Source organism: Peromyscus californicus, unplaced genomic scaffold (assembly GCF_007827085.1).
Source record: "Peromyscus californicus insignis strain IS unplaced genomic scaffold, ASM782708v3 Scaffold_12__1_contigs__length_115047231, whole genome shotgun sequence".
NCBI lineage: Eukaryota > Metazoa > Chordata > Mammalia > Rodentia > Cricetidae > Peromyscus > Peromyscus californicus.
The window spans coordinates 44,845,321-44,864,448 of NW_026294413.1; the positions used below are offsets into that span (position 1 = coordinate 44,845,321).

General features: G+C 41.9%; 1 protein-coding gene across 3 annotated transcripts in view; it reads right to left on the minus strand.

Annotated features, from left to right (window-relative positions):
• Positions 1 to 19,128, minus strand: part of Vwa8 (von Willebrand factor A domain containing 8) — a 411,314-nt gene that overhangs the window by 175,040 nt on the left and 217,146 nt on the right. For all 3 annotated transcript variants that reach the window (XM_052732663.1, XM_052732664.1, XM_052732662.1), the window contains 3 exons: positions 14,976 to 15,091; positions 5,929 to 6,035; positions 4,058 to 4,164 (listed from right to left, as the gene is read on the minus strand). In XM_052732663.1, coding sequence (XP_052588623.1) covers positions 4,058 to 4,164; positions 5,929 to 6,035; positions 14,976 to 15,091 — 330 coding nt within the window. The remainder of the gene's footprint in view (positions 1 to 4,057; positions 4,165 to 5,928; positions 6,036 to 14,975; positions 15,092 to 19,128) is intronic.

A 19,128-nucleotide genomic window follows, 5' to 3' on the forward strand; every position in this document is an offset into this window, starting at 1 on the left:
ACTGCCCTCGAGGAGGACCTGGGCATCCCTCACCCTGGATCTTGCTAAGGGTCCGCGGATTGCTTCCTTTTTAACTAAGTGGTCATTTCAAGACCCTGGTTCTTCCTCAAGCAAAGGAACAAACGTCCCCAGAAGCAAATGCATGGCCAGGCCACACTTAAGAACCATCCGTCTGTCTCTAAGTTTCCTTACTGCTCTGTCTTTCTGCTGCAGACGGTCACTACATTTGCCAGCAGCTAAGGTTCCCGCCAACATGAATGAATACCCTGGTCTTTGCAGCATCACTGGCAGGTTCTCCCTTCTACCTATCTTCCTGCAGCTCTGTCTTCTGCTCTTTCTCACCGACTTCCTGGCTGCTTTCTTTTGGATATGACAGAGTGGGTTAGTGCCTATGCAGACACTGGACTTGCCTGAGAGCCAGGTAAGGGACCAGAGCAGAGTTACAGGCTGGCACTCAAAGAGCTCAGGGCCTCTCCCTCTCCCTTTCTGGAGAGACCTTCCCATCTGAAGACAGGATTTATTTTGTGAGCTTTCCTTACCAATTTTTTCAGGGCCGATGAGCCAGCTCAGCAGGTAATGGCTATGCCCTATAAGCCTGAGGAGCCAGGCTCAGTCCCAGGACCCACGTGGTGGAAGTAGATGACCGACTCCTACAAGTTGCTGTCTTTCTCGTGTGCATGCATGTGTGTGCCCATATGTATACACGAACTCACAAAATGTAAGACCAAAACAAAACTTCAGATTTTTCAGCTGTAGGCAATTATAACTTAAAGCAGGTAGTCTACAGACTTTCTCTGTGACGACTGATATTCCCCAGTTTCCTAAACTCCACTCATCCAAAACTTGACCCCTTCTAGCTTTCTTCTTCCTCCTCTAACTCCCCTGCACCCACTAAAAAGGATCCTTTTCTTCCTGTGATCACACTGTGACATCACCATGGTCACGCTGTCCATCTTGCTCTTAATGGTAATCTTGTTAAAACCAAGTCTTAGTGACTGAGACACAGACACAGACACACACAGAGACAGAGATTTTCTTTCTTTTCTATTGGCACAGCTGGATTCAGGGTGTTTATCATCTCCGACCTAGATTCTGACTGGCCAATTTAGCTTTTGAAACTTCTGTTTCTCTTGGAGCAAATGCGTTCTCCACAGTGCAGACATGGCTGCTTCTTTGTTCATAAGCTTGCCACTCATTTTTCAAAGCTCCTGAGGTGACTCTTAATGCTTTGGGAGCAGTGGTTACTCCTCATGCTCCTGTGCACGCCCGACCTCCGCTCTCACCCCCCCCCCCTTCCAATGTGGGCACAAGCAGGAGTGATTTTCTGTTCTCTGTCTTTCCAGCAGGTGATGTGTTCCCTGAGGGAGTATGGAACCAAGTCCCCAGTTTCTAGCACCTAAGGAGTCCTGTAAGGTGTCCCCACCCTCTGTCCCCACGGCCACCGCCTTATGTCATTCAGACCCTTAGCTGTGACCTGGACTGTCTCAATCACCACTCCCCTATCTTTGTCTGGTTTCTAACTCTTGGACAACACTAGAGAGTAAAGAGAAAAGTCAGTGAAAGTGCAAATGTGCTTAAAATCTGTCACCAATTTCCTTCCCAAGGATCCTGATTCTGTCATTAGTGAAGCCTGGACAATGCCACCTCCTCATGCACCAGCCTCATCACCTGACACTTTTCAACTGGAAACCAAGGATCTGTGGACTGAGATCAAGGACATGCGGCTTCCTAAGAAACTGTCTCTCTCATATATAACCAAGGTTCTGCAAATGCCTGCCTCAGCCTAAGTTACCCAACTTTGCCTGGTTAACCAGTTTTCTGAGACCTTTCCAGTCAGCCCCCATCATCTCTTTGATGCTCCCTCAGTAACCTGCATGCACCTTCATCACACTACGTAGTAACATAACCATATGTACTTACTACCCTGTATTTCCCATTAGATGAAAAGCAGTGGAGTCCTGGAGATGCATCTGCTTGTGTGTATACCTTTTCATCTCTGTACCCCAATACCTTAGGGAGAAGCTTGATGTGTGGTGTGTAATTTTTCAGGTCTAAAGCTCCTTGGGCTTATTAAAAAGCTATTAATCTTGTTATTCTCCAATTTCTCCTACTTACTGCTCCAAGGGTCATATTCCATAATAAAGGATTTAATGAAACAATTCTCCTTAGAATGGATGCTCAAAAATCTTATTCATCCCTTTTAATCACCTCAACACTTATTTCCAATGTGCTAGAAACTTCAATGAAGACAGCAGATAAAGAAAAGAGCAGGGGAAAAACATTTTACAGACCATTTTCAATGCACTGTGGTAAAGGGACAACAGGACATCACAGGAAAGATGGATTGGATATAGCCTGTATCTGTGACACTGAAGAGTCCTGCTTTTAAAATGCACAGCATAAATGAAGCAGTCATACCTACTGCAGGAGCAGACTGCATCAAGTCCCATCCCCGGAACTGCAGCAACTAAAATCCTTCCTAATGGTTGATTCATTACGCTTTTCGGGAGTAGGGACATTTGGAGACGGGTGACACAAAGCCCCCCAGGGTGTCTGTGGAAAGTTCACTGCAGATCTGTAGTCGTCAACGTCTGTGTCACCAGCACCATGGCAACAGACACTGTTCAAGGACACAATGGTCTTCCTTCCTACTGAACTTCCTACGTTCTTATATGCTCTGGAGTCTTTTCAGCCTTAACTATTCTGGAGTTTTTTCTATTGTTACTTATAACAATTTCACAGTGCTTTTTTCTTTCTCTCATTTCTGCTATGTGGACAGCATGTGAAATGTGGACAGACAGTGCTGCTTAGAAATACTATTGTTCCTTTTTTTAAAATTAAATTTATTTTATGTGCATTGGTGTCAGATTGGTGTGAAGGTGTCAGATCCCTTGGAACTGGAGCTACAGAGTTATGAGCTGCCATGTGGGTGCTGGGAATTGAAGCTGGGTCCTACGGAAGAGCAGTCAGTGCTCTCAATCATTGGACCATCTCTCCAGCCCACTGTTGTTTCTTTTAATAAGGTTTTTGTTTTTACATCACAGATAAGAGTATTTTCCCTCTATCTCTAACTCGGTTTTCTGTGCCTTCATATATTGATTATGCAATGGTTGTAAAGAAAAAGCAAGCACACATCAGTTAACTGACTATAGAATGAAACCAAACAAAAGCAGTGGAAAGGCTTTTGCTATGCAAAAAAAATTATAGCTTTGATATATGTGTCTAAATCAAAATATTTTATTAAGAAAGAAAAACTTGTCTGGATACCTTATACTATTAATCTTACTTAGGGACATAAATTATGATACTTATAGAACCATGAATAAAATTAGTGAAAGAAAATGCACTATAATTTTGCTAACTCCTTAGAAAGGTAAAGCAAATTCTAACATAATTTGTAAATGTAATTATTTACAGGTAGACTAGCAAATAAGAACTACAAAAAATTAAATATGCTTTTATTATAAAAGAAATATATAACTGAAACAGAAAAAGACAATTTCAGAAATATTTACTAAAACCAAATCTTAAAGAAGCGAAGTTCCAACTTATTTCTGTGTCTTGGGAAACAGTCCACAATAGTGGTCAGCTTGTGAGGGCAATGGCCCTGTCATAGTTGATCCTCCAAAGAAAGGGGCAGAGCAGGGAACACCAGAATCCTAGGAAAGTGCAGCAAAGGAGAGGGAAGAGGAGGAAAGCCCGCGTAGACACACCTTCTGTGAGCTACAGAAATGTCTTAACTAGACGCCAAAGTCAGAGCCAGGAGGTCTGTCTGTCTGTCTGCCTTAGTAAGGTATTTTCCTGGCCTCAAGTACAGTCATGAAACGTGTGTGCACATACCATGCACACATTTAAATCCATAGCACAACTCCTCTAGTTTTAACCACCGGAAAAACTTTAAACCTTCTTATCACTGTCATTAAAAAGGGTCAGCCCTTCATTTGGCCTCACTGAACCAAATGTAGGACATCATGACTACAAGTAAACACTGGTGTCATTTGGATCAGAGTGACTACTATGATGTGATTGGCCCAAGACCACAAAGCCATGCCCTCACCTGGACGTTGTCGTAGAAGAGGACATCAGGTACTTTCATCTTCTCCTGGGCATTGTACACGGGTGCACTGACAGCACCAATCCTCAGAGACCCGGACACTATCTCACCTGAACAGTGTGTACAGGACAGAGGGTGAGTCACAGCAATGTCCTGCAAACATCCAGAGAAGCCTAGTCTGGCCAAGACACACTGCCAGGCAGCTTCTCCAACCTGTGAGGTCTTCAGGATTTTAATTAAACATCTAACGAATAAACTAAAACACTGTAGCTCTCCAATTTATACTGTAGACCCAATATAAGACCACAAAGGAAAAGAGCAAGAATGTGACAGTGAACCAACTTACACACCTATCTGCTGAGATAACACACACAACGGCATGTCCACCAATACCCGTTAGGGTTCAGTTCACAGAACACGGCCATTCGGTAGATAGAGGCCTTTAGGGTCATTTTGTTCACACAACCAATGTTTACTGGTAACATTTCACTACAAAGGGGACACACTGGGAGAAAGCAGGCTAGCTGCTTTTCAAGAAGTCTCACAGGGTGCTAGTGTTCGAGGAAGTCTGTCAAGGCTGTTACTCCTGTAGGCTCAAAGCCTCGCTTTGCCATCACAACTGAGGGCAAACATAATTTCAGGAGAACACAAACATATACTTTAATAAAAAAGCTACAATTGGAAAATATGTCATCACAGTACAGGTGCAACTTTCATATGACCATGCTACACCGACCGCCATCATCATGTTACTTGGAGAGAGACCTGCACGGAGAGCTAAGCCCTACGAGACGGTTGTTCAGCGAGCTTGGGCTCGTGACAAGGGGAGGAATTAAATACATTCCCCACAAGATCAGGAGCTTTCAAGACGAACGAACCAGTCAAGTGAACACTCTCCGCATTTGGATCCCTATCCCTTACAGGAAGCGGAGATGGACACTGCTGGCGCTGCTGACCTTTCCCAGACTGAGCAATCTACCATCCTGATGACATAGCCTTTCTCTGGATAGGTTGCCAGCTTCAACCAAATAACATTAAGATTCTACACGTCCCATGGTTACTCTGTCTCTTTGAGTGGCCTCTGCACATTTGTTCAGATCCATCAGTATCAAATTTATAATTTTATTCTAAAAAAAGTCATTCAATTTCCTTAATACTAAATTCTTGGTTCAGTGTAGCCACAGTTACTAAAACACCGATCACAACCACAGCCATTACAGTCCTGTTGGAGAACAGTCTTACTTGTGCTTTGATAAGTACATTAAAATAGAAATTTCCCTGTGCTCTCACTGCAACACAGGAAACTCTCAGAGTATGCACTCTTCCCCACTCCAAGCTTCTCCTATGGCTGTGCAGAAGAGGGGTGTGTGTGTGTGTGTGTGTGTGTGTGTGTGTGTGTGTGTGTGTCACAGTGGGTGACTGGAGGGACCAGAAGGGGAGGGCATACAGCCGGCTCTCATTAGTCTGTCTCCCTAGAAAATGCTCCGACATGCTCTGTAGGAAACTTGGTAGCCCTCAAAATACCAATGTTGGACAAAGAAAACAATTCTAAACTGTATGGTGAAACACATTTGGAAAAGCATATGTCAAAATTAGACACGGTGATTTACAACAAAAACTCTCCAACCCTTTAGGATCTCAGTTCCAAACTGACTCTTGGTGGGGAGCGGGGCTAGTATTCACTGAAAGAAGTGCTATCTAAAGCTGAGCTGGAAAACGGCTTTTGGGTTGTTTTTTAGGGAAAGCAATGGGGTCACTTCTTCAGTGCCAGACACAAAACAAAATGGGTCTTTAAAAAGGGTTTTATTGAAACTAATAGCACAAAGTGTTTGATCATTGTTATGTCGTCTAAAATAGCCAAGTCAAGTACTTACACTTGTAGTTCTCCAGTTCTGGCTCCAGGCTATCCTCAGTATTTATTTCTATTGCAGCATCTGCCAGATTCTTCTCCAGGGCTGACCTAGCCAGGCTTGGTAAGAACCTAGTAAGAGGGATGGAGTGTGGTGATGAACTCGGTCTTTCTTCGTTTCTTAAGTATCTTTTAACATACATACTTCACTATTTACAACCAATTGAGGAGAAACTATCTATGAAATATAAAGCATATAAAATTTTAGCATAAATACAAATTCAAAGTATGTGTAAAGCCCATGTTTCATATCTAAGCTTATTTGTAATTAGCAATATTTATTTATGTACATTTTGCAGATTATGATGAAATCATGTTTTCATAAGTAGATTTTGTGTGCCTCAAATTTCTTATTTATTGTATAACTGGTATATCAAATTTTTCTGAACTGAAAAGCAACATTTTAGCCTACTCTAAGTTGGCAACCACAAACTTAAATCAGCAGAAGGGAATCAATGAGGTTTTCCTTATTTTCTAACACAAATTCCTGAATGAAAGATGATCTGGTTTTGTGTTGCCTTCCTGTACCTATTTTATAAATATGTTGTCAAAGTAATAATCTGGTAAGTGACAGAGACAGTCATCAGCTACAAAGACACCATAAGCACCATGGCTTGGAACAGTTTCCTTCTACACGATGTTATGTTTAGAATTTATGACCATGGTGAACCAACCCACAGGAAGGGTCTTCAGTCAGTGACTGCCTGTGCTGCACTACATTATAAAGCCACGGCCGTGTGCTCCAATATCCCAGAATGCACCATCCGAATTCAGGCTGACACAGTATTGAGCTTTGTGGATAGACCCCCATCTCCCTTGAGAACAAACCCCTTACAGTAGAAGGTTGGCGTGAGCCAGAAGGCATGTGAACAGAGTGCTAGACACTGGGGTATTAGTCCCTGTCCCTGTAAGATTCTGAGCCGCAAACCTGACAGTCTTACCCACTGCCTCCCCTGGGTCCTGGAAGATCACGGGGAAGCTTATATACCTCTAGGCTTATGTCTTATCAGTTCAGCACATCATCACAGTTCTTACATCACTGCTTTGCTGTTCCAAACCAAGCACCCACCTTATCCCTCAAACCTCACTGTGCATCCTGTTTCTTGAGCCTTTGTCCAGGCATCATGCTCAACCTTCCTCTCACAGGTGTTCCAGAGTCTGGGAATATTAGGCCCTTTGAGGGCATGTCTACCACTACCTATTAGATCGCCTGGATTGCTATGGACCACTTGCAAGTTTTCTAAGCATTCTCGGTACCCCTGACCTCCACATAGCCGACCCACATATCTCAGGTTGGCCCTATAGTGGAACACTCCTGGCCTTCTGTCTGAAGCCTAGAGGAGGGAGGATATGGGGAGGGGATATCAACATTAGGTCTAAAACTAGCTCTGAAAGACAGATGAGGAGGTAAGTACATTGCAGCAATTCCAGCAATAGGAGGCTGGGCTGGAAGGGTGGTGGTCAGGGCTAACCAGAGCTTCAGGGAACACTGGGGTACAATGGACATCCAGGAGTCTTACTCAGAATGTAGAACGAATTAATTTGTACTTGTGATTAGAATTCTTAAATTTACAAACAGCACTAGACAAGATAGTATGGTCTATCCGACAAACGCAGTTTGCAATATGTGGTTATTTATTCTATATAAAACTTATTAATGTGGTTCCAAAGCTTGAAGGTATTTAGTTTAGGCAGTTCTACACACGGAGTTCAGTATTTTATACCAAATGCATTTAAATGTGATTATTAAGATCTAGTAGACCTACAGTTAACTGAACTGAGAGAAAAGCCTAAAGAAGTTTAGATATTTTTAATCACATTTTTAAAAAATAGAATCCATTTTTATGTTCAAGCACTCTCTAGACAGTCTCTATAAACAAAACTGTCCCTGGAGATAATAAAAAAAATTCACATCGATAATTGCTAAACAGTGGACATGATTAGTTACCAGATTTATGGCTTTTAGAATTAATTATTAACAGTTTACAAAGTGGAAATCTTACACACATACTATTAATTTTATATCATTTGGAATTTTTAAAAAAATGTGTAACTCACTTTTTGGTGACAGAAATTATTTTTTCATTATTTCACTTTTCAAGACAGCTAATCTTTACTTTTGACTAGATTCTTATAGTTCTGTCCAAAGTTTTACCACTAAAGAATCAATTCTCCAAAATGTTTCAAAAGTGCACAAGTCAATATAATGTAAAATAACAGAACAGACTAGCACTCTTCTTATAGGGGGCCTTTTGTCCTTCTATAAAAGAGGCACTTTCAGAATTCAAATTGAATATGTCTCAAGCTTCTAAATCTTTGCTATGGCCCCTGGGTTTTTGAGTATCTAGAAACTGAATGATGCAGCCCCTGGAGTTATATGCAGGGCAGAGGGTGAAGGACTCACTCCTCAGTATTTCACACGAGAGTATGAATGGAAGACAGTCCAATGCCAGGCAGCTAGGGCTGCCTCTCTTGATATCATCCACTTAATGAAAGGCTTCACTGGTATTTTATGAAACTTTTTTCACTTGTCTTAAATTCTCAATGAAATTCAATTCCTTTTCATTGCCTCAATATGAAAAGAGGTTATTAAAAAGAAAAAAATGCACTTCACAAACCCATCGTCTTTTTGGTGCCTTCCTGCCTCTGTGTTACTCTGAGGCTGGCAGGAAGATGCCCGACTGTAGCTGTGGTAAAGTCAACAGATGATGCATGAATACAACCGCTGCTCAAGTGGTTACTTCCACTTCTAGAGGATCACAAGGTGATAAAAAACAGACCTTCTAACCCAGACTCAGAAAGACAAACATGGTATGTACTCACTCATAGCAGGATACTAGACATGAAACAAGGATGAATTGTCTGCTACTCACATCACCAGGGAGGCTACCCGGAAAACAGGACCCCAAGAAAGACACAGGGATCGCCCAATGACAGAGAAATGGAATGAGATCTACATGAACAGCCTGGACATGAGTGGGGGTAATGAAAGGCGAGGGTCGAGGGAAAGAGAGCTTGGGGGAGCGGGAGATCCCAGCTGGATCAACAACAGAGAGGGAGAACAAGGAATAGGAGACCATGGTAAATGAAGACCACATGAGAACAGGAAGAAGCAAAGTGCTAGAGAGGCCCACAGAAATCCACAAAGATACCCACACAACAGACTGCCGGCAATGGTCGAGAGACAGCCCGAACTGACCTACTCTGGTGATGGGATGGCCAAACACCCTAATTGTTGTGCTAGAAACCTCATCCAACTACTGAGGGATCTGGATGCAGAGATCCATGACTAGGCCCTGGGTGGATCTCTGGGAGTCCAATCAACGAGAATGAGGAGGGTTTATATGAGCGAGAATTGTTGAGACCAAGGTTGGATAAAGCACAGGGACAAATAGCCAAATGAATGGAAACACATGAACTATGAACCAATGGCTGAGGGGTCCACACTGGATCAGGCCCTCCGAATGGGTGAGACAGTTGATTGGCTTGATCTGTTTGGGAGGCATCCAGGCAGTGGGACCAGATCTTGTGCTCATTGCATGAGTTGGCTGTTTGAAACCTGGGGCCTATGCAGGATTGTTTGGCTTGGCCTGGGAGGAGGGGACTAGACCTACCTGGACTGAGTATACCAGGTTGACCTCAGTCTGTGGGGAAGGCTTTGCCCTGGAGGAGATGGGAATGGGGGGGGGGGGGCGTTGGGGGGAAGGTGAGGGGGACGGGAGGGGGGAGAACAAGGGAATCCGTGACCGATATGTAGAACTGAATTGTATTGCAAAATAAATTAAAATAAATTTAAAAAAAAAAAAAAAGAAAAAAAAAAAAAAAAAAACAGACCTTCACTGTGGTCCGATAATAACACTGGAAAAATTAGTTATCTCATGCAATGATCTATTTAAGAAAGCAAAAAGTAAGCATTTTTAAACTCTGAAATATGTCAACATTTCAGAAAACTTCAGAGAATGTTTTTTTTAAGAAATTAAGTATAAAATGGTAACCAAATCTTATTTCAAGTTCAACTTCCCTGATCAGTAATGGGGTCTGCATCTCCCCAAGTGCTAACTGGATATTGGAATCACTCATTTTCTGCACACACGCCTATCCAAACCTTTGCCTCTGGGCCAGATTCCTTTCTAATTTGCAGTCTCTGAGTGCTAGTCCATCCCTGATTATCAATTTTGTCAAACATGTTCCTAGTTGGTGGCTTTTAACTTCACAGTAGTTTACAGTCTTTGGAGCAAGTATCCAGATTTTCCTTTGTTTTATTAAAAAAAATGTGAAAAGTGTTCATCTTAACTCTTTGTTGGCAAGTCCACCCATTTCTACACTAAAAATGACACATTTCACAGACACTAAGCTCCGCCAATCTGTGGTTTCGGTCTCCCTGGAGTAATGGTCATGAGGAACGCAGCTACACAGCACAGTCTCTTCTCTCACAGATACATACATCCCTCAACATTTTCCATGGCTAGTCTTGGAACTTTCTATTTCCACGTCAACTTGAGAGTCACTTGTCAAGCTCATTATTACCTTGTGGGATTCTGACTATGCACACAGTCTGTTCCAAGTGCAGCACATCTCCTCTTCTATGCAGGCATAAGGATAGCTTCACTCTGACAACCATCAATAGATTGATTCTGTTCTCCACAGAAGGACTGCATGTCTTTCATTTAATTGACTCATAGTTGCAAAAGTACATGAATGTCATCGATCAGAGCACACAAGAACTTCATTAGACTGTTTATTCTAGTAATTTACATGATTGTCTCTTGGATACTTTTACTAAAACCAATCATGTTATTTTGGGTGCTGGATAAAAATGTGAAAGATACTATATTCATTTTCTCCAAATGCTTAAGGAAATATGCCAAGTATTTTACCATGAGAAATGTTTGCTGCAAATTGCAAGTCAGCAGTCTTTATCAGGCTGAAGAACTTTGTTTTTATCCATGGTTTACTAAGAATATTCCTGGCTTACTAAGAGTTCTGTTATGATTAGGGAATTGGGTTTCATCAATTTTTTTTTCTCACTCTTATTACAGTAAGTTAAAAATAGGGTATCTAATCCTTCTGGAACGTACTGTCGCGTTCTCAAGTCATCACTAATCCTCATGTCCTTGTGGGCGTTTCCTCTTGGAGTGTTTAGGACTGTCCTTATGGCTGTGCAGTATTGTCACACCATGGGAATTTGTTTTCGTTTGTCCCATTTGTGAACTGACACATGTCAACAGACAAACTCATATTTTACAGCTCTAGCACACTCTTAGTGAAAATCTGCTGGAATAATTCCTGTCTCTTACTCTATTAAAGGACTGGAGTGTAGTTTAGCAAGCACAGGGTGTTGGGTTCAATCCCCAGCAAAATCCCCAGAAGCTCCATTGGGCAGATTTCAGTCTTTCTCATGGAATCTTCTGTTGACGAACAGCCCTTCAGATTTTGCATCTCTTCACCTTGTGCTAGCGTCCATCCCCTTCAGTGCCTCCACAACTCTATCTTTACTGCTTATCAGCCCAGAAAAAAAAAAAATCTTTTATCTCAAAACTTCCATTTCAATTTTTTTTTTTTTTGTTCAGGTTTGCATTCAAATTCACCAACTCTTGGTCTCCTTTATGCTAGCTTTAAACTTTCCTAACGTTTACATCTTCTGAAGTATACCCATTAGGTAATTTCAAATGTTCTACTTTGAGTTCCTGGAGTTCTATTTCTGAATAGAGTTTAACTTAAAAAAATCATTATTGATTATTATATCTGGCACCACTTATTTGACTAGTGTCCACAGAGGCCAGAATAGAGTGTTGGATCCGTTGGAACTAGACTTATAGATGATTGTGAGCCACCATGTGGGTCCTGGGAATTGAACCCAGGCCCTTTGCAACAGCAACCATTGCTCTTAATTGCTGAGTCATTTCTCCAACATCTAGTTTATCACATATTGTGACCTTATATTCAGATGGGCAGTTTAATACCTTGGATAGTAAAAGTATTGATACATCCTGGGTTTAGGGTTGCTATTCTATGAAAACCTAGAGGTAGTTCAAAACTCTGAATGAGTTAACAAAATAGCAACTTGTGATTACTATACTAACAGACAATGTCACCATAGACCCCCATACTTACTCCAGGCAACACAGAGCACTGGATTTCCTACAGAAGACTCTTTCCCAACCAAGGTTCCAGAGAGATGACAAACTTTCTCATCATTTCTCTGGTCACGTGACCAAAACCACTTTCATCAAAAAGGGTGGCAAACATGTCTACTCTCTCTACTCTCTATGCAAGAGGCCCTGCTGAAGGTCCTCTATCTCACGGACATCCAGATCCACAGACTCTGCTTCAATGGACATTCAAATCTAGCACTAGACCCTATCCTATTTAAAAGTCTTCTTGGCAGCTAGGGCATCAGCCTTTTCTTACTCTTTTTATGGTCTTTGATTTTATTTTATTAGCAGATCTATTGATGTAAATTTTCTGCCTATGCAATTTGCCTAAAGTTTATGATTTAATCATTTTAATTATGTTCACAGTTGTGCAAGCATCATCTCAAACAATTTTAGAACATTTTACTTATTCAGAGGAAGACCCACAGGTACTCTATTTCCCAGTACCTGAGCTCTAGAAAATCATCATATACTTTGCTCTACTCTGGACAGTTCATGTTTTCAATGTATTTTTACTTTATGTGTATTACTACTGAATCAAACCCATTGTATGAATGCCTTACATTTAATTCATCTATTCAGTAGTCAATGGACATTTGGGTTATTTTCAGCTTTACCTTTCCACATTCTCATAACTTGAGGCTGTTTTATATTTATTCTCCTGACTTTGATCCTTCTCCATTTCTTAGATGAATTCTTATTTCTTGATACACTATTAGTTCCTGACACAAAGAAATCTGCAAGTTGGTTCAGCAGTCAGCACCTGTCTTACAGGTTGTGGTGACTGTCCATTCTAGCGTATCTACCCCATTGTCTCCCTAATCTTCTCAACTGCCTCCTCTGCTGTGTACTTGCATTTTTGCTCTCAGACTTACAACCAAGTCCTGCCCAAAATAAAATATGCTGTCAGTAACAGGGATAATTGTCTGTACTTTCTGCACCTTATGACTTCAAAATATGCTGTGGAGGCTTTTTTGCTTCAAAAATTGTTTAGAAGTCTAACATTGCTCTGTTTAAAACATAAGAATGGTATCTCTTAACTATGAGCTATTCAAGGAATTATGCTGTAGACAGTCTTAGTTCGGCTGGATGCACCACAAGGAGAGAAAATTCAAGCCACAGCACAAGGCATTTACAAGAAAAGTTGCCTAGTACACTGAAGAGTTACAAAGGCAATTACAAATATTCCCAAGCTAAATCAGGGTCTCCTTTTAACTCCTCTTATCAAGGAACGATTGGATAATAAACATAACTAATCCCATTAAAATTAACCTTACCAAAAGAATGAAAATATTAAAGTATATAAGAATAATCTAAGAGAAAACTCTATGCCTATTGGGAACTGTTATTAATCTTTTATTTTTATTTTTTTCATTTTTCAAGACAGGGTTTCTCTGTGTAGCTCTGGCTGTCCTGGAACTTGCTCAGTAGACCAGGCTGGACTTGAACTCAGAGATCCACCTGCCTCTGCCTCCCTGGTGATGGGATTAAGGGTGTGTACCACCACACTGGCTTTCTTATTAATCTTGTATTTTTGGAGAATATAGTCTCTTTAAAATTTTGTTTATTTTATGTGTATGGATGTTTTGCCTGTGTACCGCATGTGTACCTGGTACCCAAGGAAGCCAGAAGAGAACACTAGATCCCTTGTGACTTGGAGATACAGACAGCTGTGAGCTGTTATGTGGGTGCTGGGAATTGAATCTGGGTCCTCTGCAAGAGCATTTAGGAGCCTTAACCACTGACCTATCTTGACAGCCCTTATTAATCTTTTAAAATAACTTCATACAAACATGATTTTGTGAGAAAATTCTGCAAGCCAGTGTTTTATAATCACTTACCACCTGATATGTAAACTATTAGTATATACTGAAAAGATGTTAGTTTTATTCAATTTAGCTACAGGATCAGTATTATCAAGACAAAAAGTTTCAGAACAAATTTGGGAAGCAGCAACCACAACACCTGAGAACCTAGCTCAGAAGACCCATGAATGAGCATCCAAACTCCAAACACAGTATTTACTACTGTGTGATCCAAGTAAGGGACTAGAACTGTTTTCTCATTTATGAAACCTTGTGAAATGTGTTCAATTCATTCTCATTTTATGTTTTGGCACTAGCGACTGAACTCAGGGCATTCTGTACCACTGAGGCATCTTAAAACTGCTGTGGTGGTATTGTATTCCCCAAAATATTGTGCACCCTAATAAACTTTTCTGGGGTCAGAGAACGGAATAGCCACTAGATACAGAGGCTAGAAAATGGTGGCACTCACACCTTTAATCCTAGCATTCCATGGCAGAAATCCCTCTGGATCTATGAGTTCAAGGCCACATTGGAAACAGCCAGGCATGGTGACACATGCCTTTAATCCCAGAAAGTGAGTCTTTAATCACAGGGAGTGATGGTAGAAGGCAGAAAGGTATATAAGGCATGAGGATCAGAAACTAGCAGCTTTTGACTAGTTAAGCTTTTAGGTTTTGAGCAGCAGTTCAGCTGAGATTCATTCTGGATGAGGCCTGAGAAGCTTCCAGTCTGAGGAAACAGGATCAGCTGAGGAATTGGTGAGGCGAGGTAGCTGTGGCTTGTTCTGCTTCTCTGATCTTCCAGCATTCACCCCAATATCTGGCCTCAGGTCTGATTTTATTAATAAGACTCTTTAAGATTCGTGCTACAAACTGCTTTTATTTCTGGATAATTATATGAAATATGTTCTAATAACAGAGCCAGGCTGAAACAGTAATGTGGTTAATATGATACTTTTTACAGACTGAACAGAGACTGTCACTTCAGCTTATGGTACCAATCTAGCAAAGGAGCAGAGACGAGCTCTGGCAAAAGGCGAACCTGATTACCTGGAAAGGCAGGCTTTGGTAATGGCATCATGAAGATTTTCGTTGGGATACTGCGACAGACGGCGAGAGATCCGCAACAGCTGACGGGTGGAAAGCGATGCTGCCAGGGACTGTGCCTATGAAAAGGCAAAGAGTCTGCTAAGGGTCTACGTCAGCTTGTTACTGCTCCTGTAGAGAGACGCTACAGCACAATTCCCAGTTTCTGAGGGACAGGGCAAACTTAAATGCGTGCAAGAACGAGTTGTGAATAAAAATGAACAGAAGCCAATTTACACTTAAAATAGCCTTCAGGAGAGTTTTACTAATCTATAGGAAGCGTTTATCAACTCAATTCCATTGCGGTCTTTCACGGGGTGGGAGGGAGGGTAGGAAGGCTGTTCTAAATGCAGGTCACACCTGCCTCACAAGAAACCCTTACGTACAATCGACTATTCTCGCTTTTCTTCTTCACACAGCTGACTTGTTAAGAGATTCTGAAAACGCTTAGAGCTCTAAGCAAATCTGTGGTTTCTGAAACAGAAAAAAGGAATTGTGGACAGTTTAGGTTGCTGACCACAAAATGTCAACTACTTTACCACCTCAGTGGCAGACTGCTGTTGGAACCCTTTTCCTAATACTATTGGAATAATTCATTTTGTTTTCCTCACTGGCCCTGAATTTCACAAATACAGTTGCTAATCCAGAGCCCTGGTAAACACTCCATGCCTGTCTGCTGACTTGAGCTGGAAACTCTCTTGGCAGGCAGCACAAGAAGACATTAAATCTCCCTGGCTTTAAACTTAGACAAGCCAGGTTCTCATTAGCCATGTGATGTTCACTAATCACTTCATTTCTCAAGTCGGTTTCCTCGTCTTTAAGATGACACTAACAGCATCCTGCCCGATGAAACTGTTTTAAGGAGTCAATTCTAAAATGATTCTACAGCAATTAGCACAGGTCAGAAAAACAGTGCTGCCCCCCAAATGAGAGAGATGGTAGAGATGTCCCACAAGTGACAGAGATGATGGGGTGCCCCACAAATGACAGAGATGGGGTACCCCACAAATGACAGAGATGGGGTACCCCACAAATGACAGATGATGGGGTGCCCCACAAATGACAGAGATGGGGTACCCCACAAATGACAGATGATGGGGTGCCCCACAAATGACAGAGATGGGGGTACCCCACAAATGACAGAGATGATGGGGTGCCCCACAAATGACAGAGATGGTAGGGATGTCCCACAAATGACAGAGATGATGGGGGTACCCCACAAATGACAGAGATGGGGTGCCCCACGAATGACAGAGATGATGGGGTGCCCCACAAATGACAGAGATGGGATGCCCCACAAATGAGAGATAAAGGGGTGCCCCACAAATGACAGACATGATGGGGTGCCCCACGAATGACAGAGATGGGGTACCCCACAAATGACAGATGGGGTGCCCCACAAATGACAGAGATGGGGGTACCCTACAAATGACAGATGATGGGGTGCCCCACAAATGACAGAGATGGGGTACCCCACAAATGACAGATGATGGGGTGCCCCACGAATGACAGAAATAAGGGTACCCAACAAATGAGCCAGACGGCCTCCTCACAGTGAAAGCATCCATACACATTCACAGAGGCAATGACAAAACTTTATTCTTATTAGATTATTAGACCTAGTTCACAACTCAGATCAATGGCATGGCTTACCTAAGCCAGAGGATTGAAGCCCTTTTGAAGCTATTTGATCTTTGAGGGGGCACTGCAGGCCAGAATGAACTGTTACAGAGAGTGATCAGGGCAGCAAAGCGACCCTCAGCACCTTAGGGGCAAGAGGAAGCACTGGAAATAACAGAGGGTTCAATATGGACAAGGGAAAATGTCTAAGACATGCTTGATGAGGTGACTCTGTGAGATCCCCAAAAGGAGCATCAATGATCCCATCCTCAAGCATGTCACAGCTCTAGGACATGTGGGTTGGCTGCCACTAGAGTCATGCTTCACTGATAATATGACCTACACAGCCCTTTTGGGACCAGGTCAGGAATATGATCATCATCTATAGCACTGACTTTTTTCCCCATTAAACAACGAACTCATTTACACACAAACTTTTGATGAGTCCTCGTTTTCAATAAATGTGGATTCTAGACAGAGAATATTTAAATATAAAGAACCATGTATTTCTATTAAAAATAACATGTACTTTAATGCTAAAACAAGTAAAAAAAAAAGTTGACAAATGCTACCAGGGCTTAAAGTAGTCATGTGAGCAAGAGGCACGCTATGGACAAGGACATGAAAGCAAAGGAACAGGAACCCATGTTGAACATGACGTGTTAGCCTGACTCTGCCATGCTCCCTTCCAGGTGGTCTGCTCTCCAATAACCGTGGATCATGACTGATTCCACGAGTGACTCAGGCCTCATTTTTAAGGCAGCAGCAGTGTTATGTGCAAAGTAGTAGTGTGATCTTACAAGCAGGACATCACCGTGCTAAGGTCTAACTTGACTGGCAACAATATGGGGAAAAAGGACAGAGACAACTGAGAGCAGAAACAGATGCTCCTGAATTAGTTTCCCCCAAAAAGCGAACATCCTACTGTAAGGTTATGATAGCAAGACGGAAGAGAGAGGTGGCGGCAGATGACCTCAGTCCTTGCTGAAGAAGGCAGGACTGTGGGTGAGCATGTACTGCTACGCCAGAAAGCAGAGGATGCAGGGATTCCCACCCATAATCTCTGACTATGAAAAGCTCCTATTGGAACCTCACAATGTCTGACAAATGGACCCCAACATGACTCTTGCAACAGTCATAATAAACTACGGTGACTTCCTAGAACACAATATCCCAGTCTTGTAAGCTAATACTGAGGGCTTCCCACCTCATCTCTGCCAACCCTGAAGTCTTCTTACAGGTTTGAAGGAGAGTAATTCCTTCACTGGACAGCACTGAGTTCCTTATAGCATCAACTGCTTAAAACACCAGAACCAAGTTTTAGGGTGAGCCACTTGGGTGTTGAATAAAGGACTCAGTAACTCCTGCTCTCAGACTTTCCATTAAAAATTCAAAATATACTTTAATTTTAAAAGTCCTAGTATATTTAACAGTATACTATCACATTTCTAGCTGTAACTTTATCTTGCAGAAAGGAGGGTGAGAATGTGAAGTACATTCCCTTGGTTACCATGGTTATGCAAGTTAAAAGCACACTCAAAGGGTTTTTCATATTAGCACAATTATTAGTACCTCAACTGCTTAAAAATACAAAAGATCTCATGAGAAATGAACAAAACTAAGGTTTCTTTTCTTCCTCTCACAGAATTATTTCTTTTTATTAAAAAATGTAACACTGCCAGGAGAGGAGCACCTAGAGATGATCTTTTAATATATTAGTAATTAATTAATTTTCCATTCATTCCTCAAGGATTTAAGTATCTATTATGTGTCAGGTTCCAGGTTAGGGAGTCAGAGAAGATTGAACAAGTCTCAGACTCACGGAGTTCAAGTTCTAATTGAAGAGCTAAAAATAAACTGCAAGGCAACTGTGACCAGCCAGTATCTTGGGTATTTGCTAGTGTCACGAAGCTTAGGGAACTGAGATAGCGACCTAGTAGAATAGAGACCCAGAAGAACAAGTTCATGGAGAGGAAACACATTCCAGGCATTTCTAAAGCAGAGACACTTTCATGTGTGCTCGAGTTAAAAATAGCAGCACGCTAAGTGTGGGCAGAGCTGAGGGGCTTCAGCAAAAGCTGGGCAAGGAGGCTGGCAAAGCACTGAGTCCCACAACCACGAGCCCACTCAGCACGCTGTCTTCGGTTGACAGACAAAGGCACTGGATCCCTTAGGCAGTGTGACGAACAGGAGGAACTCTGGAAATGCAAAGAAAGACCACTCCAAGGACAATATGGAAGACTCATATACTCACTCTAAAAGATGTCTGAATACCCACTATATTGCAAGCAAATCCACAGAGAATGAAAAACAAAAACCCAAGGGCAAACAGACAAGAGGAAGTGACTAAAACATGTCTATTATGCCCAAGATCATAAGCCCTATGAAGAGTCCTGAGGCAAGGGGTAAGATAAAATGAAATGGCAAGGAAATTGTCCCTGCATCACACTGACCTGGAAAAGACTGGTTGGAAATGGGACATCTGAGCAAGGGAGCA